This window comes from Ailuropoda melanoleuca, chromosome 12 (assembly GCF_002007445.2).
Source record: "Ailuropoda melanoleuca isolate Jingjing chromosome 12, ASM200744v2, whole genome shotgun sequence".
NCBI lineage: Eukaryota > Metazoa > Chordata > Mammalia > Carnivora > Ursidae > Ailuropoda > Ailuropoda melanoleuca.
The window spans coordinates 49,509,521-49,531,105 of NC_048229.1; the positions used below are offsets into that span (position 1 = coordinate 49,509,521).

At 56.0% G+C, this 21,585-nt stretch overlaps 1 protein-coding gene across 2 annotated transcripts in view; it reads left to right on the forward strand.

Moving 5' to 3' along the window:
- NKD1 (NKD inhibitor of WNT signaling pathway 1) overlaps positions 1-18,581 on the forward strand; it is an 88,296-nt gene extending 69,715 nt beyond the window's left edge. For both annotated transcript variants that reach the window (XM_034637812.1, XM_034637811.1), the window contains exons 6-10: positions 715-810; positions 6,024-6,171; positions 6,615-6,699; positions 8,130-8,257; positions 8,988-18,581. In XM_034637812.1, coding sequence (XP_034493703.1) covers positions 715-810; positions 6,024-6,171; positions 6,615-6,699; positions 8,130-8,257; positions 8,988-9,577 — 1,047 coding nt within the window. In that variant the 3' untranslated portion in view covers positions 9,578-18,581. The remainder of the gene's footprint in view (positions 1-714; positions 811-6,023; positions 6,172-6,614; positions 6,700-8,129; positions 8,258-8,987) is intronic.
- The last annotated feature ends 3,004 nt before the right edge of the window (positions 18,582-21,585 follow it).

A 21,585-nucleotide genomic window follows, 5' to 3' on the forward strand; every position in this document is an offset into this window, starting at 1 on the left:
CCCCCCCCCCCGCCCCGAGAGCCATGCAGAGTGCCTCAGGCTGCCTCGGGCATTCAGTCCCCGGCTCTTCAGGTCTTCGGTGGACACAGAAGCTGGCTGCTTGAGGTGGGAGGTTGGGAGCTGTCCACCACAGCCTCCCGGGAACACCGAGGGGATGTGGGGTGGGGCAGTTCATGCTCCCAGCAGCGTTGTGAGATCAGTACTGGCCTTTCCCATAATTTACAGGAGGGGAAACTGAGGTACAGAGAAGCCACGCCCAGGGTCACACAGCCGCGGAGGACCACGTACCGGCTGCCACTGGAGCTTTACCTTTTAATGCTCGCTCACCCTCTTCTGCCTTCCAGGTCGGGGGGCCACCCTGGGTGTCCTGCTGTAGCTTTCCTTTACGGGTCCCTGTGTCTTCCAGTAACATCTGTCCCTTGGTCCAGGTTCAGTCTCCCTGAAGCCACGGAGCTTCCTCTCAGACCCCCAGCTCACACCCCCTGGTGTTTCCTTTGCCTTCAAAGACCCAGAGGCTGTCTGGCACCCCCACAGGCCTCTCTCCCTGGGCCAGACCTCCCCTGCCGGCCTGGCCCCCCTACCCGGCCCCTCACGTCTTGGTCGTTGTGCTCTTCCTTCACGCAAGGTCTGAGGAGGGCCGTGGGGAGGTGGCAGCCCCATGACCTGGCCTCGGGGTACTCCAGCCATGCCCGTGGGTTGTCTGTCTGTGTCCAGGAGCTGCAGTGTGACGTGTCAGTGGAAGAGGACAGCCGGCAGGAGTGGACCTTCACCCTGTACGACTTCGACAACAATGGCAAGGTCACCCGTGAGGTGAGTGCACCTGCCGGGCCTGCTGCCCTGGCCACACCCTCGGGCACCCCTGCCCCTCCCCCTTCTCCAGGGCGCCCTGCCAGGCAGTGGGGAGGTGTGGGGAGGGGATCGAGGCTGCTGGAGCTTCAGGGAGACCTGGAGGGGTGTCCCAGAGCTGCCTGGTGAGTGGGCAGCAGGGACAGAGGAAGGGGGAGCCGGGCTCCCCTGCACTCAGCCTAGGCACTGCTCCCACTGGGGAAGAGAAGGGTGAGACGCAGTCTGAGGGCTCCCCGGAGGAGGAGAACCCTGAGTCCCAGCAGAGTCCTGTCCTGCCTCTTCCTCTCTGGAGTCCGAGAACTCTGGCTGGGGCAGGGGTTGTGACCATCCCAGGCTGCTACCCAACTCAGCCAGTGTGCCCAGGAGCTGGGGCCGGGTGGGCACACAGAGGCCAGGCAGGGCCTCCCTCCGCCAAGGCAGGAATGAGCAGCCCCAGCCCCGAGAGCTCTGTGCCTGGCCTGCTCACAGGCCCATTCTTCGCCACCCTTCTCCCTCTGAACGCCGGCGTCTCTCCCCTCAGTGCTCCTGCCGCACCCCTTTCCTCCCTGTGCACCTCTCACCCTTCTTTCCGTGCCTCTGTCTGAATACTGAGCACCCTCTGTGGGCATCTGCTGTGCCCTAGGTGTGGGGACAAGGGGACGAACAGCACAGACACGGCTTCCGGCCCGTGGTTCTGACAGCTGCTGAGGGAGACCCACCCCAAACAATTACAGGACAGTCGTGAGGTGTGACGGGGTTGGTGAAGGAGATAAAGAGTGTGACAGAGAGGGGCCCGTGTGTCTAGGGAACGTCCTGGGGGAGGTGTCGCAGAGCCGAGCGAGCATGGCCTGCAGAGCTGGGGGAGAGAGGCCCGGCAGGTGCAGAGCAGGAGCGCTCGGGGTGTTTAAGGCGCTGGACGAGACTGGTGTGGTGGATGCCCACCAGGACACCGGGCTGTGCCCCGAGCCGGCAGGGCAGACCCTGGCTTGGGTTCCCGGGGCTCAGGGAAGCCCCTGGTGGGTGGTTGGAGCAGGGCCATGACGTGGTGTGAGCTACTCCGGTGTCTGCCTCCCTCCTACCCTGGGCCTGGGTGCCACCCCTTCTGCCTCCTCGTGGCTTTCCCCACCGTCCCTCTGGGGCATTGTCTCCCTCCCCAGGAGGCACTGGCTTTCAGATGTGTGACCTGCTCTGAGAGCAGCATGGCTGGCTCCACACCCACCTCACGTCCGGGTCACGGGCACCCGGGGTGTCCCCAGAGAAGCTTTGCTGTCTTCTCTCCCTGCTTGGTTCAGGGCTACAGGTTTTCTTTTCTGTGGCTGGTGCAGGAGAAGCTGCCAGAAGGGACACCTGGGTGAAAAAAGGGCATCTCTTCCTCAGGCCGTGGCTTAAGGAATGTTCAAACAGGGTGGGAGAAGAAGCTGGGAGGGACTTTCAATCATTCAGGGCTCTTGGGGATGTAAGTGACAGAACCCCAGCAAACTGCTATTGGTTAAAAAAAAGGAGTGTATGGTGGTCCAGGGCACTGACTTCAGGCGTGGCTGGATCCAGAGGCTTGGTGCCTTCAGGACTAGCTACTTTCAGTGGCTCGGTTTCATCTGCGTTCCTTCGTTGTCCGGCAGCCTTTCCCCTGGCCAGTAGCAAGGTGATGGCTGACATTTTTCCTCTATCTGGGACTCTCAGCAACCCTCCCAATTCAGAAGTTCCAGAACTGAATCTCACTGGTCTGACCGCCTCACATGAGTGGCCGCGACCCAGTCATTTTTGCCATGGGTTTGCGATGCTTGAGATGGCCTCCTCCGGGTCGTGGAGCCGGGGGAAGTTACTGGATACATGAGCCACAAAGACTGAAAGTGAGAGGGGGCGTGTAATCGGCTCACAAAGTAAAATCAACATACTGTTATTAGGGGGCAGGGGAATGGGTTCTGGGCAGGCAAAGCCCCAAGAGGGGCCTGGATACTTGGGAAGCAGTGGAAACCCTTCTTGGTTGGAGACCCTGGGGAGGCCGGGGGATGGTTTAGGTGAACCCCTGTCCCCCTCCAGCTGTGATGTTTTGTGCGAGGGGTTATGGTTTTTCTGGAGTGAGTGCTACCGTTCCCTCCCATCCTGTTTGGGAATGGCAGCTGTGGTGTAATTATCTTCACAGGGGAACACACTGCAGTCTGGAAGCTTGGGTAACTGAGCTGAAAGGCGGTGGCCCCAGCCGTCTGTCTGGGCCAGGCAGGCAGCCGGGCTGGGCTTCTCGGGGGTGCGGTGGCATTGTCCTCTCTTCTGACTCGTGTGGCGGCGAAGACCACGCTGGCCCTGCTAGCCGCAGCCTTCATTCCCTGCTGGTTCGGAAGTGCTGACCATAAAAGGGTTGACCGCCACCTCGGAGGCCTTGCAGAAACCCGCGGGCAGACGCTGCGGTCTGGCTCGGCGTCTTGCTTTTCTTTACCCTCAGTAAGGAGAGGAAGAGCAGGGAAGTAAGGGTTCCCGAGGAGGCTGCCCCAGCCCGGGCTAGAGAAGGCCATCCTTGGACCGTGTCTTCCTCCTGCTGAGGAGCGAGGAGGCTGGCTTCCAGTCCAGGGAGAACCCAGCCTCGTGTTTCCCCTTGGTCTATTTTTAGCCCCAAGGCCACTCCTCGAAGCTGGCTATAAATACCGGTCCCCTCCATGCTCTCTGGCTGTCTGCGGGCATGTTTCTGTGCGCTGGGGCAGACAGGCTCCCACCTTGTGGCAGCTACCGCCCAGAACTGGCGTCTGGGCTCGCTTCCCAACTCAGAAGAAAGTACCTGTTCATTTGTGCAATAAATATTCACAGGCCCACTTCTGTGTGCTGGGCCCCCTGCAGGCAAGAGGCGATTTTTCGGCTGGGATCACTAGAGCATGGCATGCGGTCACTGTCCGCCACCCCCGGCGTGGGATAGGACACTTGGGGATGATGTTGGTGGCCCTCACTTTCCTCATCTGGAAAATGGAGATACTGGCACCTTCCTGCAAGGGCTTCCTAAGATGAAGAAGGGGGGGCAAATGTGGGTGTGCAGAGCAGCTCAGGGGAAGAAGTGGGGAGAAGAGGAGTCCTCTGCGGGCCTGACCGCAGGAGCTGAGACTGCGGAGTGAGCCAGTGAGCCTGGGTCCCAAACTGGCAACCTTCACAATCCCCACGTAGCCCTGAGATGTTCCGGCCCAGCCTTCCAGAAGGTTTTGTTAAAAATTAAGTTATCACAGGCAACCGAAGTAAAAAGAGATGAACTGACTACATCAAAATTCAAAACTAATGTGCATCAAAGGACACAGCAGAGTGTAAGGCAACCTGCAGAATGGGAGAAAATATTTGCACATCACGTTTCTGATAGAAGATTAATATACAGAATATAAAAAGAACTGCACCCTCCACAACAGGAAAACAAGCAGCCCAATTAAAATATGGGCAAAAAACTTGATCATTTCTCCAAAGAAGATATACAAATGCATGGCCAATAAGCCCATGAAAAGGGGCTCAACATCACTCATCATTAGGAGATGCGAATCAAAACCCCACTGGGATCCCACCTGACATGCGTTAAGTGGCTACTAAAAAAAAAAAAAAAACCAACAACAACCAAACACCCAAACAGACCAACAATGATGAGTGTCCCTGAGGAAGTGGCCACATCAGGCCTTGTGCGTTCCGGGCGGGCATGTCAGATGGCGTGGCTGCTGGGACGACAGCATGAGCGTCCCCGGAAAGTTAGACGCAGAAGTCCCATGTGACCCAGCAAGCGCACTTCTGAGTCCCTACAGCGCAAAGCAGGGTCTCAGGGAGACAGTTGTACCCCCATGCCCACAACAGCATATTACCCAAGAGCCAGAAAGCAGAAGCCCCCCAAGTGTCCGTCCCCAGGGGAGAAGATAAACAAATATAATGCAGTCTTATGGAGCCTTAAAAACAAAGCAAATCCTACCAGGAGCCAGAACACAAATTCAGATGGACCTCCAGGACCTCACGCTAAGGGCAACAGGCCAGTCACAAAAAGGCCAATACCGTGTGATTCCCCTTCTATGAGGTACCCGGAATAGTCAGATTTAGAGAGTCAGAAAGTGGAATGGTGGTAGCCAGTGGCTGGGGAGATGCGGAAATGGGGAGCTGACAAAAACTAAATGAGTTTCCAGTATCAGAGATTCTGAAGATTTAACAGAAGATTCTGGATTTCCGAGATGACCCTTCCTTAGCCTGCGTTGCCACGGGGCAGGTCAGTGGAGCTGAGTGGGTGCCACCTCTGTGGGTTCCCCACTCCGGGTCGCTCATCCGTGTACCTGCCTGGCCACGGCAGTGCTTGGTGTCACCTCTGTCACCTCTGTCTGAATGGCTTACGGGTGGGGAATAAGGTGAGGGCTGAGTCTGTCTGTGAGGAGCCACAGGGCAGATCATTGGCCATCTGTGGGCCGGACCTGTAGAGAGCAAATACCTTTTCCAGAAGTTTCCTACAGCCTTTAAAGCTGGAAGCCTCCCCCTCAGACAAACGACCTTAGCAGACACCCAGGACAAAGGGACACCTATTTTGTCCCTCCATTCCCCAGTCCGAAGTCTCTGAGACGCTGCACAGAGCACGGGTTGGACATCCCTGTTCTGCCTGAGGGGGTCACGGGGGTCCAGAGAGACGAGATTGGGTCGAGTTCTCACAGAATAGTTTATCTTGAGCAACATGTCTACTTTTGCATTTGTTATTCAGAAGGAGCTCCTCAGACCCGAATCAGGTGCTGTCGGTGCCCCTCTCCCCGTCAGTCTCCCCGACCTGCCTCAGTTTCCTGCTGCTGGGGTGGACAGTGCCCACCATCAGAGTTTCTCGGGTGGGACTGCCTCAGCCTTTGCAGAACAGCCTGGAAGTCCCAGCAATGTAGCGTCACCCCCCCCCCCCCCGGGCAACACCACCAGGGAGGGATGAGACTTCGCGGAGGTGGGTTCCACGCAGTGCCTCTGAGGACGCAAGGGCGACTGAGCCCGGTCGCCCGTGGCTGGACCTGCTCATTCCCGTCATCCCCCGCCCCCTGCCCCTGTGCCCCTGCCCTTGGATCCCCTCCCAAATGAACCTCTCACATGCATGTTTGTGCCTTAAGCTTGACTTTGGGGGAGCCAGGGAGCTTTCCCTTCCTTAGCTTTCCCAGGGCCCTTGGATTGCCGGGGTCGGGGATGCCCTGTGGCTCAAGCCCCGCGTGGCCCTCTGCTTGGCTCCCCCGCAGGATATCACCAGCCTGCTACATACCATCTACGAGGTGGTCGACTCCTCTGTCAACCATTCCCCGACCTCGAGCAAGACGCTGCGGGTGAAGCTCACGGTGGCCCCTGACGGAAGCCAGGGCAAGAAGGGCATCCTTCTCAATCACCCCGGTGAGGGGCTGGGGGGCCGCCCAGTCCACTCCCAGCTCTCAGGAAGGATCAAACCCCCCCACCTGGGAGGAGTGGAAGGGAGCCTTGGGGGCTTTCCCTGGGAGCCTTTGTGGACAGGTGGACTTTGAGCAGGTCCTTGAAAGAGCAGGATTTGGGTAAAAAAGGAATTACAGGTGGGAGGCCCTGTGTCAGTAGAGCCCTGGAGGTGGGTGTGGACGTGGCCAGCCCAGGAGTCTGGGGGGAGAAGGTAAGGGGCCCGGTAGCTGCGAGATCCCTCTGTCTGGTCCTGGCTTGGAGAACCCTGCCCACAGAGCCATGGTGAGCCGCTGTGGGCCAGCTGTCGAGGGTTGCCTGCCAGGGAGCTCGGAAACCTCAGCAGAGCCAGGCAGCTGGCGGGCACGGACGTAAGCCACTCACCCGGCTGTTTCTCGGGCGGGACTCAGACCTGCAGAGCGCGAGGCCCAGAGCGGAGACCAAGCCTGCCGAGGAGCTGCGAAGCTGGGAGAAGAAGCAGCGAGCCCCACTCAGGTACAGTGGGTGTGTGTGCGGGCGGCGGGGGGACGCCATGACCTCCCAGTGCACCTGTGCACATATTGAGCACCAGCTGTGTACCTGCATCTGAGGTAGTTTGAGCAGGGGGCTCCAGGCTGGGTTTTCTTCAGGGGGCAGTGATTTCAGAGGACAGGCTCACAAATCAAATTCTGTTTTTTAAAAAATAAAGAAATGTAGGTCCACATTCCTTTGTCCAAAACGCTTTGGGCCAGAAATGTTTTGGAATTCAGCATTTGTTGGATTTTAGAAGAGATGTTCCCAGCACATTCCTCGTATGTTCTGTTTGGCGTCTGGGCAGCAGCCCACTATTTCATGCCCTGAAATGTCTGCGCGGACACGTATGACTACCCACACGAAGGGATGTAAAAGCTATAGCTACCTTCACGTCGGCTTAGGGCACACTTGGCAGCCAAATAGGTTATGAAAAATGTCTTCAGGCTTTTTGGATTTCAGAATCGTGGCTAAGGGATTGTAAGGCTGCGATTCTCTTCCACCTGTTATTTCTTTAACTGCAGGGAGGGAAGGAAAGGAGGGAGGGAGGGAAAAGAGGGAGGGAAGCGAAGAGAGAGTGCGTTTAAGGAAAAGCATCAAGTAAACAGGAATATAAAGTAACAGCAGTGTAGGACGGGTGAGGATGTAGGAGGCATCCGTGGCCGGAAGTCAGGGGCCGGGTGGTGGTACCTTTGAGGGGGAATGGAAAGGAAGTGACCAGATTGTGACAGGCTCCTGCCCATAGGGGAGAGACAGAAGGCAGTGCCAGCAGGGGCCACAGCTTGGTGGGGAGGGGCGGGCAGGCTAGCTGTGCTGGGGAGTGGGGAGGATGTGAGGGGTGGGGCTGGCAGCTCACAGAATCTTGCACGGGAGAGGCAGGGAGCCTGGACTCCTGCAGTGGGAAAAAAGTGGCCTCTGGGGGCACCACTCTCCCCACCCCCTCCTGACACACTCCATTCTGGGCTTTGGGGCAGGTTACAGAGCCTGCGACCCTCAACTCCAGTGGCCTGGGGGCTTTTCTGCTGCCCGCGTTCTCTGGGGAACCAGCCCAGGGGTGAGGTCTCCTGTTTGCCGTGGGCACACGTGGTTTGAAGCCTGACTTTGGGGCTTCCTTAAGTTTTGACCAGTAACCTCTCACCTTTACTTTGGACCTGTTCAAAGCAAATGTCTCTCCAGTCCTCCCAGAAAGCCCAGGGAGGCCAGCAGAGGTCTCCCTCTGTGTTGCCCGGGAAGGAGCTAGGGACACATATTGCCAAGATGACCACTCCCTTCCCCACCCCACCCCCACCCCTTCCCAAGACCCAGAAGATGAATGAAGGGTCCAGAAGGATTTGTCCTGGTGGCTTCCCAGGAGACTGCGGGGCTACCCCCACCGAGGGCTGGTGCCCACCCCCTCACTGGCCTTCTTGCCCTAGGTTCCAGGGTGACAGCCGTCTGGAGCAGTCTGGCTGCTACCACCATTGCGTGGATGAGAACATTGAGAGGAGAAACCACTACTTAGATCTCGCCGGGATAGAGAACTACACGTCCCAGTTTGGGCCCGGTAAGGGAGCTCCTGCACCAGCAAGGCGAGTGGGGGGGGGGGGGTGTTCATTCCCTGCCCCCTCCCCGGGCTGGGAGAAGGTGCAGCTTCCTCTGGATGGGTTAAAGAGTCTTCTTGGAGGAGATGACATTAAAAACATTTTAAAAACGAACACATGTCCCAAGCTGAACAAAAATCAAATAGTATCTTAGGGCCTATCAGGCAGTGGAAACAATTGCTCTGTGCCCCACCCCGGCCACTCCCGCCCTCTCCCCTGTTCCATGACTCTGTATTCATCAGCTGTTGACATCTGTTGACCCCCTGCTAAGATAAATGAAGAGGTAGCTCACTTATTTTCACGCCCCCAGCTCCCTTCTCCCCTTCCTCCTCCTGCGTGTAATTTCTGTGTTGGTTACCTCCGTAAGTTAAGGCATACGCCTGTCCATTTCCTTCTGTTCCCGTGAGCTCAGACAGCTACCTGTGTCTCTCTCTTTGTCGTCTCTCTCTTGGAAGGGGAATTACTTATTTTTAAGGACCTAACAAAGAAGCAGATCTTCCCCCTTCGCAGACGGCCAAGTTCCATGCCAGAGATCCTCCAAGGCAGCGAGGAGCAGCCAGGGCGGGGAGGGGAGCTCTCCGAGAGAACAGTTACCAGTCTTGGAGCATGGGGGGGTGGAGGGGGTTTCTGGGGCACAGAGCAGCACCGGCACACAGTAGGTGCTCATGAAATATCTGTTAAATTGGTTCCTAGGCTCCCCATCAGTGGCCCAGAAGTCAGAGCTGCCCCCCCGCACGTCCAACCCCACTCGGTCTCGCTCCCATGAGCCAGAAGCCATCCACGTCCCACACCGAAAGCCCCAAGGCACGGACCCGGGCTCCTTCCACTTCCTTGACACCCCATTCGCCAAGGTCTCGGAGGTCCAGCAGCGGCTCCGGGGCGCCCAGGACGGGAGCAAGCACTTTGTGAGGTCCCCCAAGGCCCAGGGCAAGAGCGTGGGTGTGGGCCACGTGGCCAGAGGGGCACGAAGCAAACCCCCTCTGGGACCCACCGTCCCTGCGGTGTCCCCAGCCGCCCACCTGGCCGCCAGCGCCGCCCTCCTCCCCACGCTGGCACCCCTCGGCCACAAGAAGCACAAGCACCGAGCCAAGGAGAGCCAGCAGGGCTGCCGGGGGCTGCAGGCGCCCTTGGCCGTGGGCGGCAGTGTCGTGGGGCGGGACCGCGTGAGGGACCTGCCCGCCGTGGTGGTGTATGAGAGCCCGGCCGGCCAGGCGGTCCAGAGACACGAACATCACCACCACCACGAACACCACCACCATTACCACCACTTTTACCAGACATAGACCCCTCCCCAGAAGCCTCCACCCCGGCCATATGAAGGACCCCCCTCCCCAGGCCCCCAAGGCATTATTATTCTATTAATTATTGTTATTATGATGATTATTGTTATTAATAATTATTGTTACTCCACTAATATTCAGCTAGCCTCCATGTAGAAGATATATGGAAACACAGAACTAAACTTTTATTTATATGTTGTGAGGACTGCATAACTTACCCGAGAAAATGACTCGGGGTTTGGAAGTGGCCCGTCAAGGGTGGAGGCTGGCTCGGGCTCTCAAGGGGCAGTTTCCACGCAGGCTGGTCCACACCCCTCCCGGCTCTGGGGGAGCCCTCGGCCAGAACGGTGCCCTACCGCAGTCTCTTCCAGGAGAACGCCCTTCCCTGGCCCGCTTCCAGAGACCCTCGAAATCTCCGAGAAGTTAAACAGCTGCTACCTCTCAGTACGATCCTGATTTTCTTTTGCCCTTAACTGATTGTATGTGCTACAGGGGATTTCAGCGGACTGCGGACGCGTGACCTTCCGGGCTCTTGCGTTTTTACGTCCCAACCTAGAAACCCTAGCTGTCCTTTCTGGAGTCCCCTTTCGCGCCTCTCCAGCGGGATCACGTCCTCGCCCCAAACCAGTCCCATCTTTTGTGCCGTGCACCACATGAAAATACGCTTCTCCCCCTCCCTTCCCTTGTTCTCTCTTCTTGAGAAAGATACACACCCATATTTAAAGACTGTCCCTGAAACCAGCCTTCTCATTTGGGAAACCTCTGGAGAGGGAACCCAACCACAGGAACAAGCGTGGTTTTCCCAGATCGGGCATTCGTGTGCTGTCGGTTGTGGCCGAAGATGTGGAAACTTCATGTTCTCTACTGTTGGCAAATATATACGTACCTACGTGGTCCTCTAACAGAGCTGACTGTATCTATAGCTAGGCGCCATCTGTCCGTTTCGATGTATCTTTCTATAAATATACACTCTCAGGTAACTTTTCCGGTGTGCGGAAATCAGTGGCTTGCTTCTCTAGACATGTTCTGAGCCCCGATGTCACCCTCTGTGCCTCCTGGTGGGGCCGCTGTCCATCAGATGCGAATGGTCACTTGCCTCTCCTCGGCAGGTCCTTTTTCGGGGCTCGGGGTCTGACAGATTTGGAGAGGCCTGCTGGAGTCCAGAAGCTGGGAGGGCAAGGGGGACAGTGGCCAGAGTTGGGGCCCTGGAGCAGTGTCCTCCACAGAGCACGATGTTGTCTGAGGAGGGCCTGGGGAGACAAGGAAAAGGACCACTGTCAACCAGTCTGAGTCCCGTGAAAAACATGACATACTCCCACTGGGTAATTTGAGGGAATAGTTACAAAGTGTGGGCAAAGCCTCCAGAAAGAATGCAGAATCCGGGGTGGGCGATGTGTGGGGCCACTGGTGCCCCTGCAGTGGCGCAGAGAGGGTGGGAGTCATCTTCAGCAGACAGAGCCATGGGGCTAAGGGAGCCACCTGAAGGAGCCATGAGGGACCGTCACTCGGGGATGCAGCCAGCCTGTGGGGACCCTACCGGGAAACCCAGCTCCCGACCTCACTCCTTCCTGCCCTGCATCCTGTTGAGATGCTATTGGCTGAACCCCCCCCCCCAGGAACACTGGATGCCACAGGGCCGGGGAGCTGTTGTTGAGGGCCACATGGATGTTCTTGCCAGGCAGGGAGTGAATGGAGGGACACAGGAAGGAGTGACCAGCTGCCTGCCTCTTTGCTCCTTGGCTGTCAGCTGCCATGGCCTCTTCCAGAGCTTCTGAGTTGTTTTTGTTAAGTGAGCTCAGGGAGCGCCTCAGGCTCAGAGAGGTTAAGTAATTCGCTAGAGATCACACAGCAGGCGGCAGGGCTGGGATTCTAGTCTTCCCCAGGACCCCCTTCACCGCAGCAGGGCTTAACCACTGACTGGGTCAGAGCTTCCCTTGTTTTGGGTTGTGGGCTTCCATCAGTCAGCATCCAAGGCAGGCAGGGAGCTGGCTGTGACAGGATAGGAGGCGGGGTGGGAAGGAAGCCCAGAGGTGCTGGGGCCTGCCGCTCCCCCTCTGGCTCTAAGTTTCTTCCTCTACAGGCTTCGTCGCGCTGTGGGGGCTGCAGCCCCACAACCAGACGGAAAAGGATCTTCTGCGAGGGGTGGTCCAGGGCAGGATTCTGATTGGCTGTGCTTAGATCCCTACCCAGTCCTGGGCCAATCCCTATGGCCCACCTGGGGTCACATGTCCAACCCGGCGGCAAGAGGGCGGAGTCTGGGAAGAAAGGAAAGGAGGGGTGCGGAGCCGGGGGATCCAGGACTAGAATGGCTGCAAGGTGGAAAGGAACCAGGGGTTAGGGTCCACGCGGGGAGCCTCTGCGGTGGCTTTAGAGTGTTCCTTCAGCCTCTGAGAGTGGGTCCCATGCCACCTCTCCCAGCCCCACGCCCTCCAGGATTCGGTGATTTCTTAGGAACTGCGATTTATTTAAAATACCATTTTGAAAAATCGTGATCTGTGCACATGTTGAAGATTCAAATAGTACAGAATGGGTGGGCAGTAAGAGTACACTTCCTTCCAGAATCCCTGACTCTAACCTTCCTGGGCCCTCCTGGGCCATTCAGGGAGGCTTGAGGGTTGTGAGCCCAGACTTTGGGGCCAGGCTGCCTGGGTGCAAATTCTGACTTCCTCAGTGCTCTGTGCTTCAAGCCATACTCCGTACTTCTCAAGCCTCGGTTTCCCTTCTGTAAAGGGGGATCGTAAGAGACCTACCCCACGGGGTTGTTAGGAGAATTCACTGAGTTCACATAGGCTTGGCCCAAAGAGCATCATGAAGACGTTAGCTGCCATAATTTACAAGAATAAATGCATCTCCGTAAGATACCTCCCCGCTTAAATTTTGTTAATTCTCTGAAAAGACTTTCCTTGTTTCAGAGCACTTTTAGGTTTCCGACAAAATCAAGGGGAAGATTCAGGGATTTCCCATATACTCCTTACCCCGTGCCTGCACAGCCTCCCCCATCACCAACATCTCTCACCAGAATGGTATTTTTTTTTTTTTTTTTTTTACCAAGGATGAACCTAAGGGACCCACTGTAATGACCTGAAGTCCATAGTTTGCCTTGGAGTTTGCTCTCAGTGTTGGACATTCTGTAGGTTCGGACAAATACGCAATGACGTATCGGTCATTATCATACAGAGTATTTTCACTGCCTAAAAGTCCTCTGTGTCCCACCCATTCCTCTCTCCCCTGCCCCGTTTTGTTATTTTATTAAATATTTCAAACAAGGTTTGAAACTGAAAACTGTAACAGTCACGGAACTCACCGCCCAGATTTGACACACGCTGACAGCTTACAATATTTCAGATCTATTTTTAAGAAAGAAAACACTGCCGTTGCTGCTTAATCCCCTTCCCACCCCCACTTTTTTATTTTTATCCGAGGAGTAACAAGGTATTCATAGTCAGGCCTTTCCTCTGTGACCTCGTGTATTTGGAGAGCTCGCCCCCGGTGCTATCGAGCTCGGCCCCCTTCTCTCTAACAGCTGCTCAGCCTTCTCTTGCTCAGAGGCGCTGTCACGGACCTGCCCCATCCCCTCCTGCCAGGCCTGTGGGTCTCTCATCCCAGGGGCACGGGGGGTCCTTGTGTGCAGCTTGCGCCGGTGCCCACCAGCAGGAGCGAGAGGGACAGCGCCGGCCGCGAACTGCTGAGCTCAAGGCGTGTGTGACCTCAATGCTGGTAGATCTCAAACAGCCTCTAAAAGAAGGTGTGCTGAATAGTTAGAAGTGGAAAGAGTAAGAGAAAGGAAAAGGAAGAGGAGTAAGGGTGGGAGGGTGGAAGGAGGGAAGGAAAGGTGGGAGGAAGAAGGGAAAAGAAAATTAGAAGCGGTCAACCACGCTTCTTGGTGAAGCTTTGAGCACATTTTCCTACAGGCTGATGTGGGTGAGTTTTGTCTTGTTTGCTAATCTCCTGATGCCCTTTCCAGAGGAACTGTTGCTGCTTTTCCAGGACCCCGAGCTCTGTGCTCGCCTGGGGCCTGGACAAGGTGTAGGAGGGACAGGCCTTGGCTTGGCCAGCCTTGTGCGCACGTGTGCGCAAGCACTGGCTGGTGGTTAGGATACCCCGCTTCTGCTCCTCTGTCACGGGCCCCCCAAGGACGTCTGGGGGGTCAGGCAGCCAGCCGGGCTGAGGGCTGAGGCGTGAGGCCTCGCAGCTGCCAGGCTTGGCTCTCATCTCCCGGGGAGCACTGGAGGGGTCGGGGAGCCGGGAGGCCTTGTGCACCTCCCACCCAGCCATGCCAATTACACTTTTTGGCAAAGGAAACAGCCGGGAGCAGTTTCTTTTGCTTCCCTTTTGTTGTTCTCAGCGTTTAGATGTCAAAGCATTACAGGGCTGGAGGGGAAGGCAGCCTTGGGGGTGGCAGGAGGAGGGGAAGGCTGCCTGCACCTCGAGTACCATTTCTGTCAGCTGCTGCCACTAATGACCCCAGCTTCTGCGAGGCCCATCAGCACTCGCGGGAATGAAAGGGCACCCCTGAGAGGTGCTTGGTGTCAGCAGACTGTGACACCTTCCAACCCCCCCTCGCCCCGCCTTCACCCCCTCATCGAAGGCAGGGCTTCACCCAGCAGACACCTGGGGCTGGCATGCCCCAAAAGACCCCACGGCAGCCTTGCCCTTGTCCAGTCCAGGCCCAGCCTGCACCCTCCCAGCCCTGCCTTGGCCCCCCAGCTTGCATGGGCACGGCCCGGCTTCAGCCCTTCTCCGCGTGCAAGTGGCTGTGTTTCGCAGAGCCAATACGGGTGGTTCAGACTAACGCTTTAATGACTCCTGCAAGCGGTGTCCCCGATCATTAAAGTTCCATCACTGCCTTGTGGGGCTCTGATCTGGTTTTTGTCTTGTCATCTTCTCCCAAACCAACAGACCTTTGAACCCAGCCCCTCTTCTCAGGGGCTTGGGCCCTTGAATGATGTTATGGATTAATGTATGTCTACACAGAGGGCTTTCTGCCCTCAGCATCTTCCTTTGAGGAGGGGGAATGAGTGTGAGACCCCTTTTCTAGTAGCAGAAGTTGACTCCGGGGAGGAAATGATGCTCAGAGCCTGGCCTCGATTCCCCAGCTCCCCCTGACCATCCCCTGGGCTTTTGTGCCCTCCACTTTCTCTCCACAAAGGGGAAGAACCCCGGTGCCCCCAGCCTGTGAGCCTGGTGGAGACAAGTGGGCCTGCCCCTCGACAGGAGACCCTCCAGACATGATTGGGCATAGACCACCCTGTTGGGAGTGGGGGGCGGGGAGAGCAGAGTGGAATGTTCACAGCCTCATCCTGAGTGTTTCACAGTCACCTGGGGAGATTTTAAAAAATGCCAGTTCCTGGGCCCACCTCCGATGATGCTGATTCGCTGGTCTGGGGAGCGGCCAGGCATCAAGGTGTTTCAGCTCCCAGCCGACTTCCGGTGAGCCACGTTGAGAACCCCGAGCCTGCCATTCTCCCCAGATGACCTCAGGAGGCCCCGTTCGAGGGAAATCCCTAACTTCAGGGGCCATAAGAATCTCCAGGGAGCATGTTAAATGTAGATACCCAGCACCCCCCTCCTGGGAGTGAGAGCATGTGGGTCTGGGGTGTGATGGCAACAGGCATGAGTGCCCTTGACCGGCTCCCACCCCAGGGAGCTGCTGCACTTGGGCCCAGAGGCCACAGCGCAAGAAACCCAGTGGCCTCTGCCCTGGTACCAGCAGGGTAGAAATCTAGGGTGCCTGCCTTCAGGCAGGTGTGCACTAAGATATAAACGAGGCAGAGCGTGCTCCCCATGGCCCTGTCCCACCAGGAGCCTCCCAAAAGCCTCCTGATGTTGGACAAGTGGCCATGGCCACACCAGAGGATGAAACTGGATAATTCAGTAACAGCCCTCCAGTGTAGGCCGCGTTCTTTTCCTCACTGCCCTGCCACCTGGACCTTCAGGAACCTCCTGCCCCTCCCCTAGCGAAACCACAGACACCCAAGGACAGCCAGCTCTAGGGAGAGTCCCAGGAGTGTCTTCCAGCTAGGATGGGTCCACAGTGACCCCTGCTGTGTGCACCACACACTCTTCTTCCTCGGCTCTTCAGGGAGAAGGAAGTGGCCTTTTCTCCATCCTCCCACTTTGTTTTAGGGTCCTCACTCACTGTGGGAGGCGCTGGTGTTCTCGATGAAGGCCAGCCTTGGGGAGTAGGGGCTTCGAGCAACTACCAGCTGACCCTCTTTGCAGCACCGTAGACCCAGGCATGGTCATGGTCAAGCTTAGCGCACCCTGCCCCGCCCCTACGAGGGTCTGCGTTGGGGGCCAGGTCTGGGCTGACCCTTTGGAGGGCCCTTCCTGATCCCCCATGTCCGGAGGGAAGAGATATGTTAGAGAGGGGTGTTAGAGATTTAGAGGAAGGATATGAAGGGTATGATTATCCAGCCACAGAGTAACTGGCAGGGTCTGGGGAGGCCCTGGAGGGGGCGAGCAGTCCCAGACCCCCTGGGCCACCGCTCAGATCTCACGGTGGCAGAGCAGGATGAAGGCCTTAAGGGACTTCGAGCACTACAATAGGATTACCACCCCCTCTCTACCCTCACCCCAGGCTTTGACTTCCCCCTGCTCCACTAAGATAACTCTTTTCTAGATATTTCTCATCGCAAAATTCTGGATATGTTCATCAAAGCTGACTCTCTCTATTTTTGTCTTGAACAACAAGGCCTCACTTCTTGGAGCCAACTTAGCAGGTGCCCAGACAAAGGGGCAGTCCGTGGTGCTTGTCAGCATCTCACTGCTGGCTGCTGGCTTCCTCCAGCGCTAAGGGCCCCGCAGGCAGGGACTTCGGAGCATGCGCGCAGTAGGTGGTCACTAAAGGGAAAAGAAGGAATGTCAGAGAAAGGAGGGCGGGAGGGAGGGGACTGGGGATTACAAGTCCCTTAGTGACTGGAGGGTTTACGGCCAGTCTCCTGCCGCTGAGTCCTTGCCTGTGGAGTTGTACAAAGCAGTCACCGTTCAGATAAAAGTCTGGGAAAGCAACACAGCATCACCGACTTCTAATTTTGTTAAGTAAGAGTGTAAAAGAAAACTGCAGTCTTTTACCGCTTAAAGAAAAAATTTTTTTAAAAAAGGACAAAATGGAGCCTTATTTGAAAAGAACCACCCCTCGCTGCATTGGTGTCCCACCCCCTTCCCCCACCGTTGGAAACCGGTGAACATGTGGCTGAACGTTCATCGTGTTTGTGAACAGCGGATTGTGGTTGGGCAGGAATTACTGTCCCCATTTTTAAGATGGGAGGCCTGAGTCTGGAAGAGGTGTGTGTAGTCCATATTGACATTCCTTCCTGAAGCTGATCCACACCATCTTCCTGGGTCTCCCTCTTCCAGTCTGTGCCTGCTGGGGGATGTGGGAATAGGCTGGCATCTATGATGTCTGGGGAGAGAGCTTCCACGGCATCAGTCACAGGCTAGGGACTCTGCAGGGGCTGTGGTGGGGATCCTGCTTGCCTCGGCAAAGCTCGGCTGTAGCCAGACTGTTGGAGACCTGTCACTGCCGGTCTAGCAGTCAGCCCCCTGTGCTGCCTCGGGGAGGCCGTGGTGCGGGCCTCGAAGCCACCCTCCCTGAGAGCTTGTCACTCTCCCATCCTTCCCGTCCCCTGCCTGCTCTGAGCTTCCCCAGGCTTCCTCCTCCACCCACGGATCCCTCGGGCTATACCCAACATGGCCCGTCCTTATGTCATGACTGACCCATCTGAGGTCTCAAAAATTTTGAATTAATTTCCCAAATCTGAAGATGTCATCTGAATATCTGGATTTTGAGCTTCTCTCATAGAGGTCAAAAAATGCCATCCCACCAGGCCCATCTTCCCAACAGGAGCTATAGTGACGCCCCCTTCAGATCGTGTGCACGCCCGCCACTGTCCTGGAGGCCCATCAGCCTGGGGCCCGGGCGCCTTCCTCGGCTTGTCCCTGCGGCATCTCAGCTCGTGACCCCACAATGCTCAAGCACCTTTGGGGGCCAGCGAGGCCTGTGAAAACCTGGGCCCGTGCAGGGCAGAGTTTAGACGCTAATAGGGGCGTTTCAGGCACGGAGAATTTTCATGGGGAGGATCTTTGGGGCCAGTTCTAGAAATCCACCCTCAGCACATGGCCCCATTCCTCCTTTAGCTGGGGCAGGAGTGGTTGGTGGACCCATGCAGAGGGTGCCAGCCTGCGTGAGACCCTGTCCGTCACTGCGTGAAGAGGCAAAGTGGGTGGAAAGAGCCCCAACTCAAAAGACTGGCTGGATTCCATCTGGCTGGGCTGCTTTGAGCCGTTGACCATGGGCCAGTGACTCACTGCTCAGAGACTCAGTTTGCTTTTCTGTAAAATGGGCCTAATGAGATCTTCTTTGCTTTAGCTCCGGGGTCTTTGGAGATGTAAGCAAAGGGAGAAATACAAGAGGGGATTCTTACACATTAAATTCCCTGAGCGAATTCCCACATGGCTCAGCTCTCTTGGAAGCTGCTGATGAGGAGGGGTTCTCGGGGTGGGCACGTGGGGAAGCCCAGCACTGCCCCGCCCAGGCCCGGCGCTGGCCGTGACTCCTGCCTCTCTGGGTCGCGTGTTAAGCTTTTGGCCCTTCCCATCTGCAGATCCGGGAGCATGTGTCATCCTGGATCCTCTGGTTTGGTAGGTGAACTTTGAGGAAGTGATGGGGTCCAGCAGCCAGGCCCCCAAATGTAGGCGTGGGGGCTTAGCTCTGATGGTTGAGAGTGTGGACTTTGGGGTCAGGCAGACCCTTTTTGAGACCCGGATCTGCCACTTTCCAGCTGTGTGACCAGTGGGACCACTGTGGGCCCCACGGCTCAACCTCTCTGTGCCTCAGTTGCCTTCTCTGTAACATGCGGCTCATCGGAGTATCCAGCTCCCTGGGGCACTGTAAGGGTCAGAGTACAGGATCCAGTGGGTACGAAGTACTCAGCTCAGAGCTTAGCACACAGTAGGCCCTCAAGAAATGGCAGCCGCTGGGGCGCCTGGGTAGCGCAGTCGTTAAGCGTCTGCCTTCGGCTCCGGGCGTGATCCCGGCGTTCCAGGATCGAGTCCCACATCGGGCTCCTCGGCTGGGAGCCTGCTTCTTCCTCTCCCTCTCCCCTGCTGTGTTCCCTCTCTTGCTGTCTGTCTCTCTGTCACATAAATAAATAAAATCTTAAAAAAAAAAAAAAAGAAAGAAATGGCAGCCGCTGTTGTGAGAACCTGGCCCCACAGGGCTCCCAGGGAAGGAGGGGCAGTCTTGAGGGCCGCCCTGCCCCCACCCCCGCTGCAGAGACCCTGTGGGTCAGCTGCATGATCAAGGGCTGTGCTGTTACATTTCCTTTCCACATTCAATGGGGTCACTCTGTTTCTTCCAGACCTGCCCTGCCATGTGAACTTGGGCAAGACCCCAACCTGTCTGGGCCTTAAATCTTATTTGCATAATGAGGCTGCCTGTGGTTCCGACAAGATGGGCCTTGGAGGGGCAGCTCTGGGCCCTAAACAGATGTGGCAGCAGTAGGACTGGCACCCTAAAAGCCATGCCCAGCATTTCCTGCCCCCCACCAGTGGGGGAAACAGGGAGCCTCTGGGACAGTTCTTAGCTGCCCTGTCTCTGGGACTCTTCTTGTCCTTAGAGAGGCTGGTTCAGGCCCTGGACCAGGCCTTGAGCCCCAGGATCCCTGAGGAGTCTAAATCGCCATACCTATCACTTATGGAGCACCTACTGTATGCTCAGCCTGCATTTGCTGACATCCTTAGGACACCCTTGTGAGGAAACCATGTGACTATTCTGCTAAGTGACTTATACTAAGGTCACGGTTAGGTCATAGGGTTAAACACAGAGTGACACCTGAGGAGGGGGCAAGCTGTTCGCCACTTGACTCTCCCCTTCCAGGAGCCTTCGGACATTGGCAAAGATGAGCAAAGACCAGTCCTACCCTCTCCTCTACCATCAGCCCAGCCAAGTCGGGGCAAATGTGAGTGAAAGGAAAGCTTTGGGAGGTGGGCCTGCAGGCCAAGCCTGAGGCCCCAGCTGCAGCAAGATGGTACCCTGCCGGTCCCCTTCTTCATAGCACCGATCACGTTCACGATTGCAGTTGCGTCCGGGTATGTTCCGCACAGTCCTTGCTAATGCTGAATTAGCACATACTGAACCGTCGCTCCTAGGGGACGTACCCGGTTAGGTTCCTGCGAGCCTGCGGTTGCAACATGTTCATCCACCAGTCAATACCTAACGTGTGTGTTTCTGTTTAAAGACACCTGATTTACGATATATTGTTGATTCGTTAACACAAACTCAGGGCCAACAGCAGTGTCGTTCATGCATGCATGAAGCTGATCTAACATGCGTTTTCTCTGTAAGGCACATCCCAGCCTCCTGGTGCCTTGAAACACTGGCCAGCATGTCAGCACCACATTTGGGGGGCATTTTAAACAGCAAAATCGCCAACAGAAGGCACACAAATACAAGTGTGGCACGAAACAGACTACAGCAAGGACACTTGTTTGTAGCATAAGAGTTGAAACAAGAAGGCAGACAGCACCTTGTTTGACGTCAGCTGGAAACACGCACATTTAAGTGGCTTAAATTTTTTCCTGCTCCGCACATAACTATGATTGACTGTGAGAGCACCGTGGGTATCGATTTGGGGGTTACAAATCTCTGCATTTTAGAGAGTAGGCAAGTTCATAAATAAAGACTCTGTGGGTAATCAGAATCAGCTGTATATATTTGTTTGTGCCTCTGATTATTTAGTTAATGTCTGTGGCCACCAAAGCACGGTCTTGCTCCCCAAAGATTATTTTATAATCCCAAAGGCCCTGCAAAGATAGATACTTGTTAGAGCCACGGGAGAACAGTGTCTTCTGGACTCCCCATGGCCTCAGGCCCTCCTTGGTGCTCCAGGTGTCTCTGCTGATTGCATTCATAAAGACAGGTGGCCAGGGAGCCTCCCCTCTCATAGGATTGTGCTCAGGCTCATTAACATGTTGACTCTGCCCTTGGGGATGGGTAGTAGCATTTGGATAGACTGAAAACCAGGAATGTATTGGGGATGCTTGGGGTAGCATGGGAGAAAGGGGTAACACCACTGGGCTTGGTCTGTGGGCTCCCAGGATAGTCCAGGCACATGGGACCTGGGTGATTTGGGGTGGCTCTGTCCCCTGGCCAGATCTTCCCCAGATGGCCATTGTCACCTGATTTCATTTCCTCTGACTCTATCCTCAAAAAGCAACATCTGATTGTAATTTGTTCAGAAATTCCTACCCGGAATATTCTAGTGTGGTCCATGTGACCTTTTTTCCTCCCTCTCTCCCTTCCTCCCTCATTTCTTCTTTCTTTCCTTCCCTTCTTCGTTGTGGAGAATTTGGATTTCAGGTATCTCAGTCAGCCTTGCTGCGTGGTTTAGCCTCTGCAGGTCTGCTCTGGGAGCTGACCACTCCAGAATTGAGCCCGGTCAGAGCAAAGGGTGACCCAAACTTGTCACTCACAGTTCAGAGAGCCTCCTCTCAGGCTCAGCTGGCCTTTCCCTGGACTACACCTGTCCCAAATTCATCTCTAGATTCCTTTTCCATCGGTACTCTCAAATATTTACTGATTAACTACTATGTGCCAGGAGCCATGCTCAGCACCAAATAAAATAGAAACCCTCCCTCCCTCCCTTCACAGAGCTTTCAATCTAGTAGAGAAGCAACAGTCACACAAAAATTATATTGTTATCAGCTGTGATAATTTCTGGGGAGATGTGTGCAGGAATAACAGAGGAGACACGATTGAGACCAGGGTTGGAGAGGGCCTCTCCAGGAAGCCACGTTCAGGTAGAGACCTCAAGGATAAGGAGGAAATAGGTGAAAAGCTAGAGGAAACAGCTTGTGCAAAGGCCCTGGGGTAGGAGAGAGGGTGGGCCATTGGATGAACTGATGGAAGCCAGTGAGGCTGAACACAGCGAGAGGGAGGCCCAGGGTGGGCAGGGCCTGGGGAGTCACCGTGGAGAATTTGCTCACTACTCTGAGGATACATCAAAAAG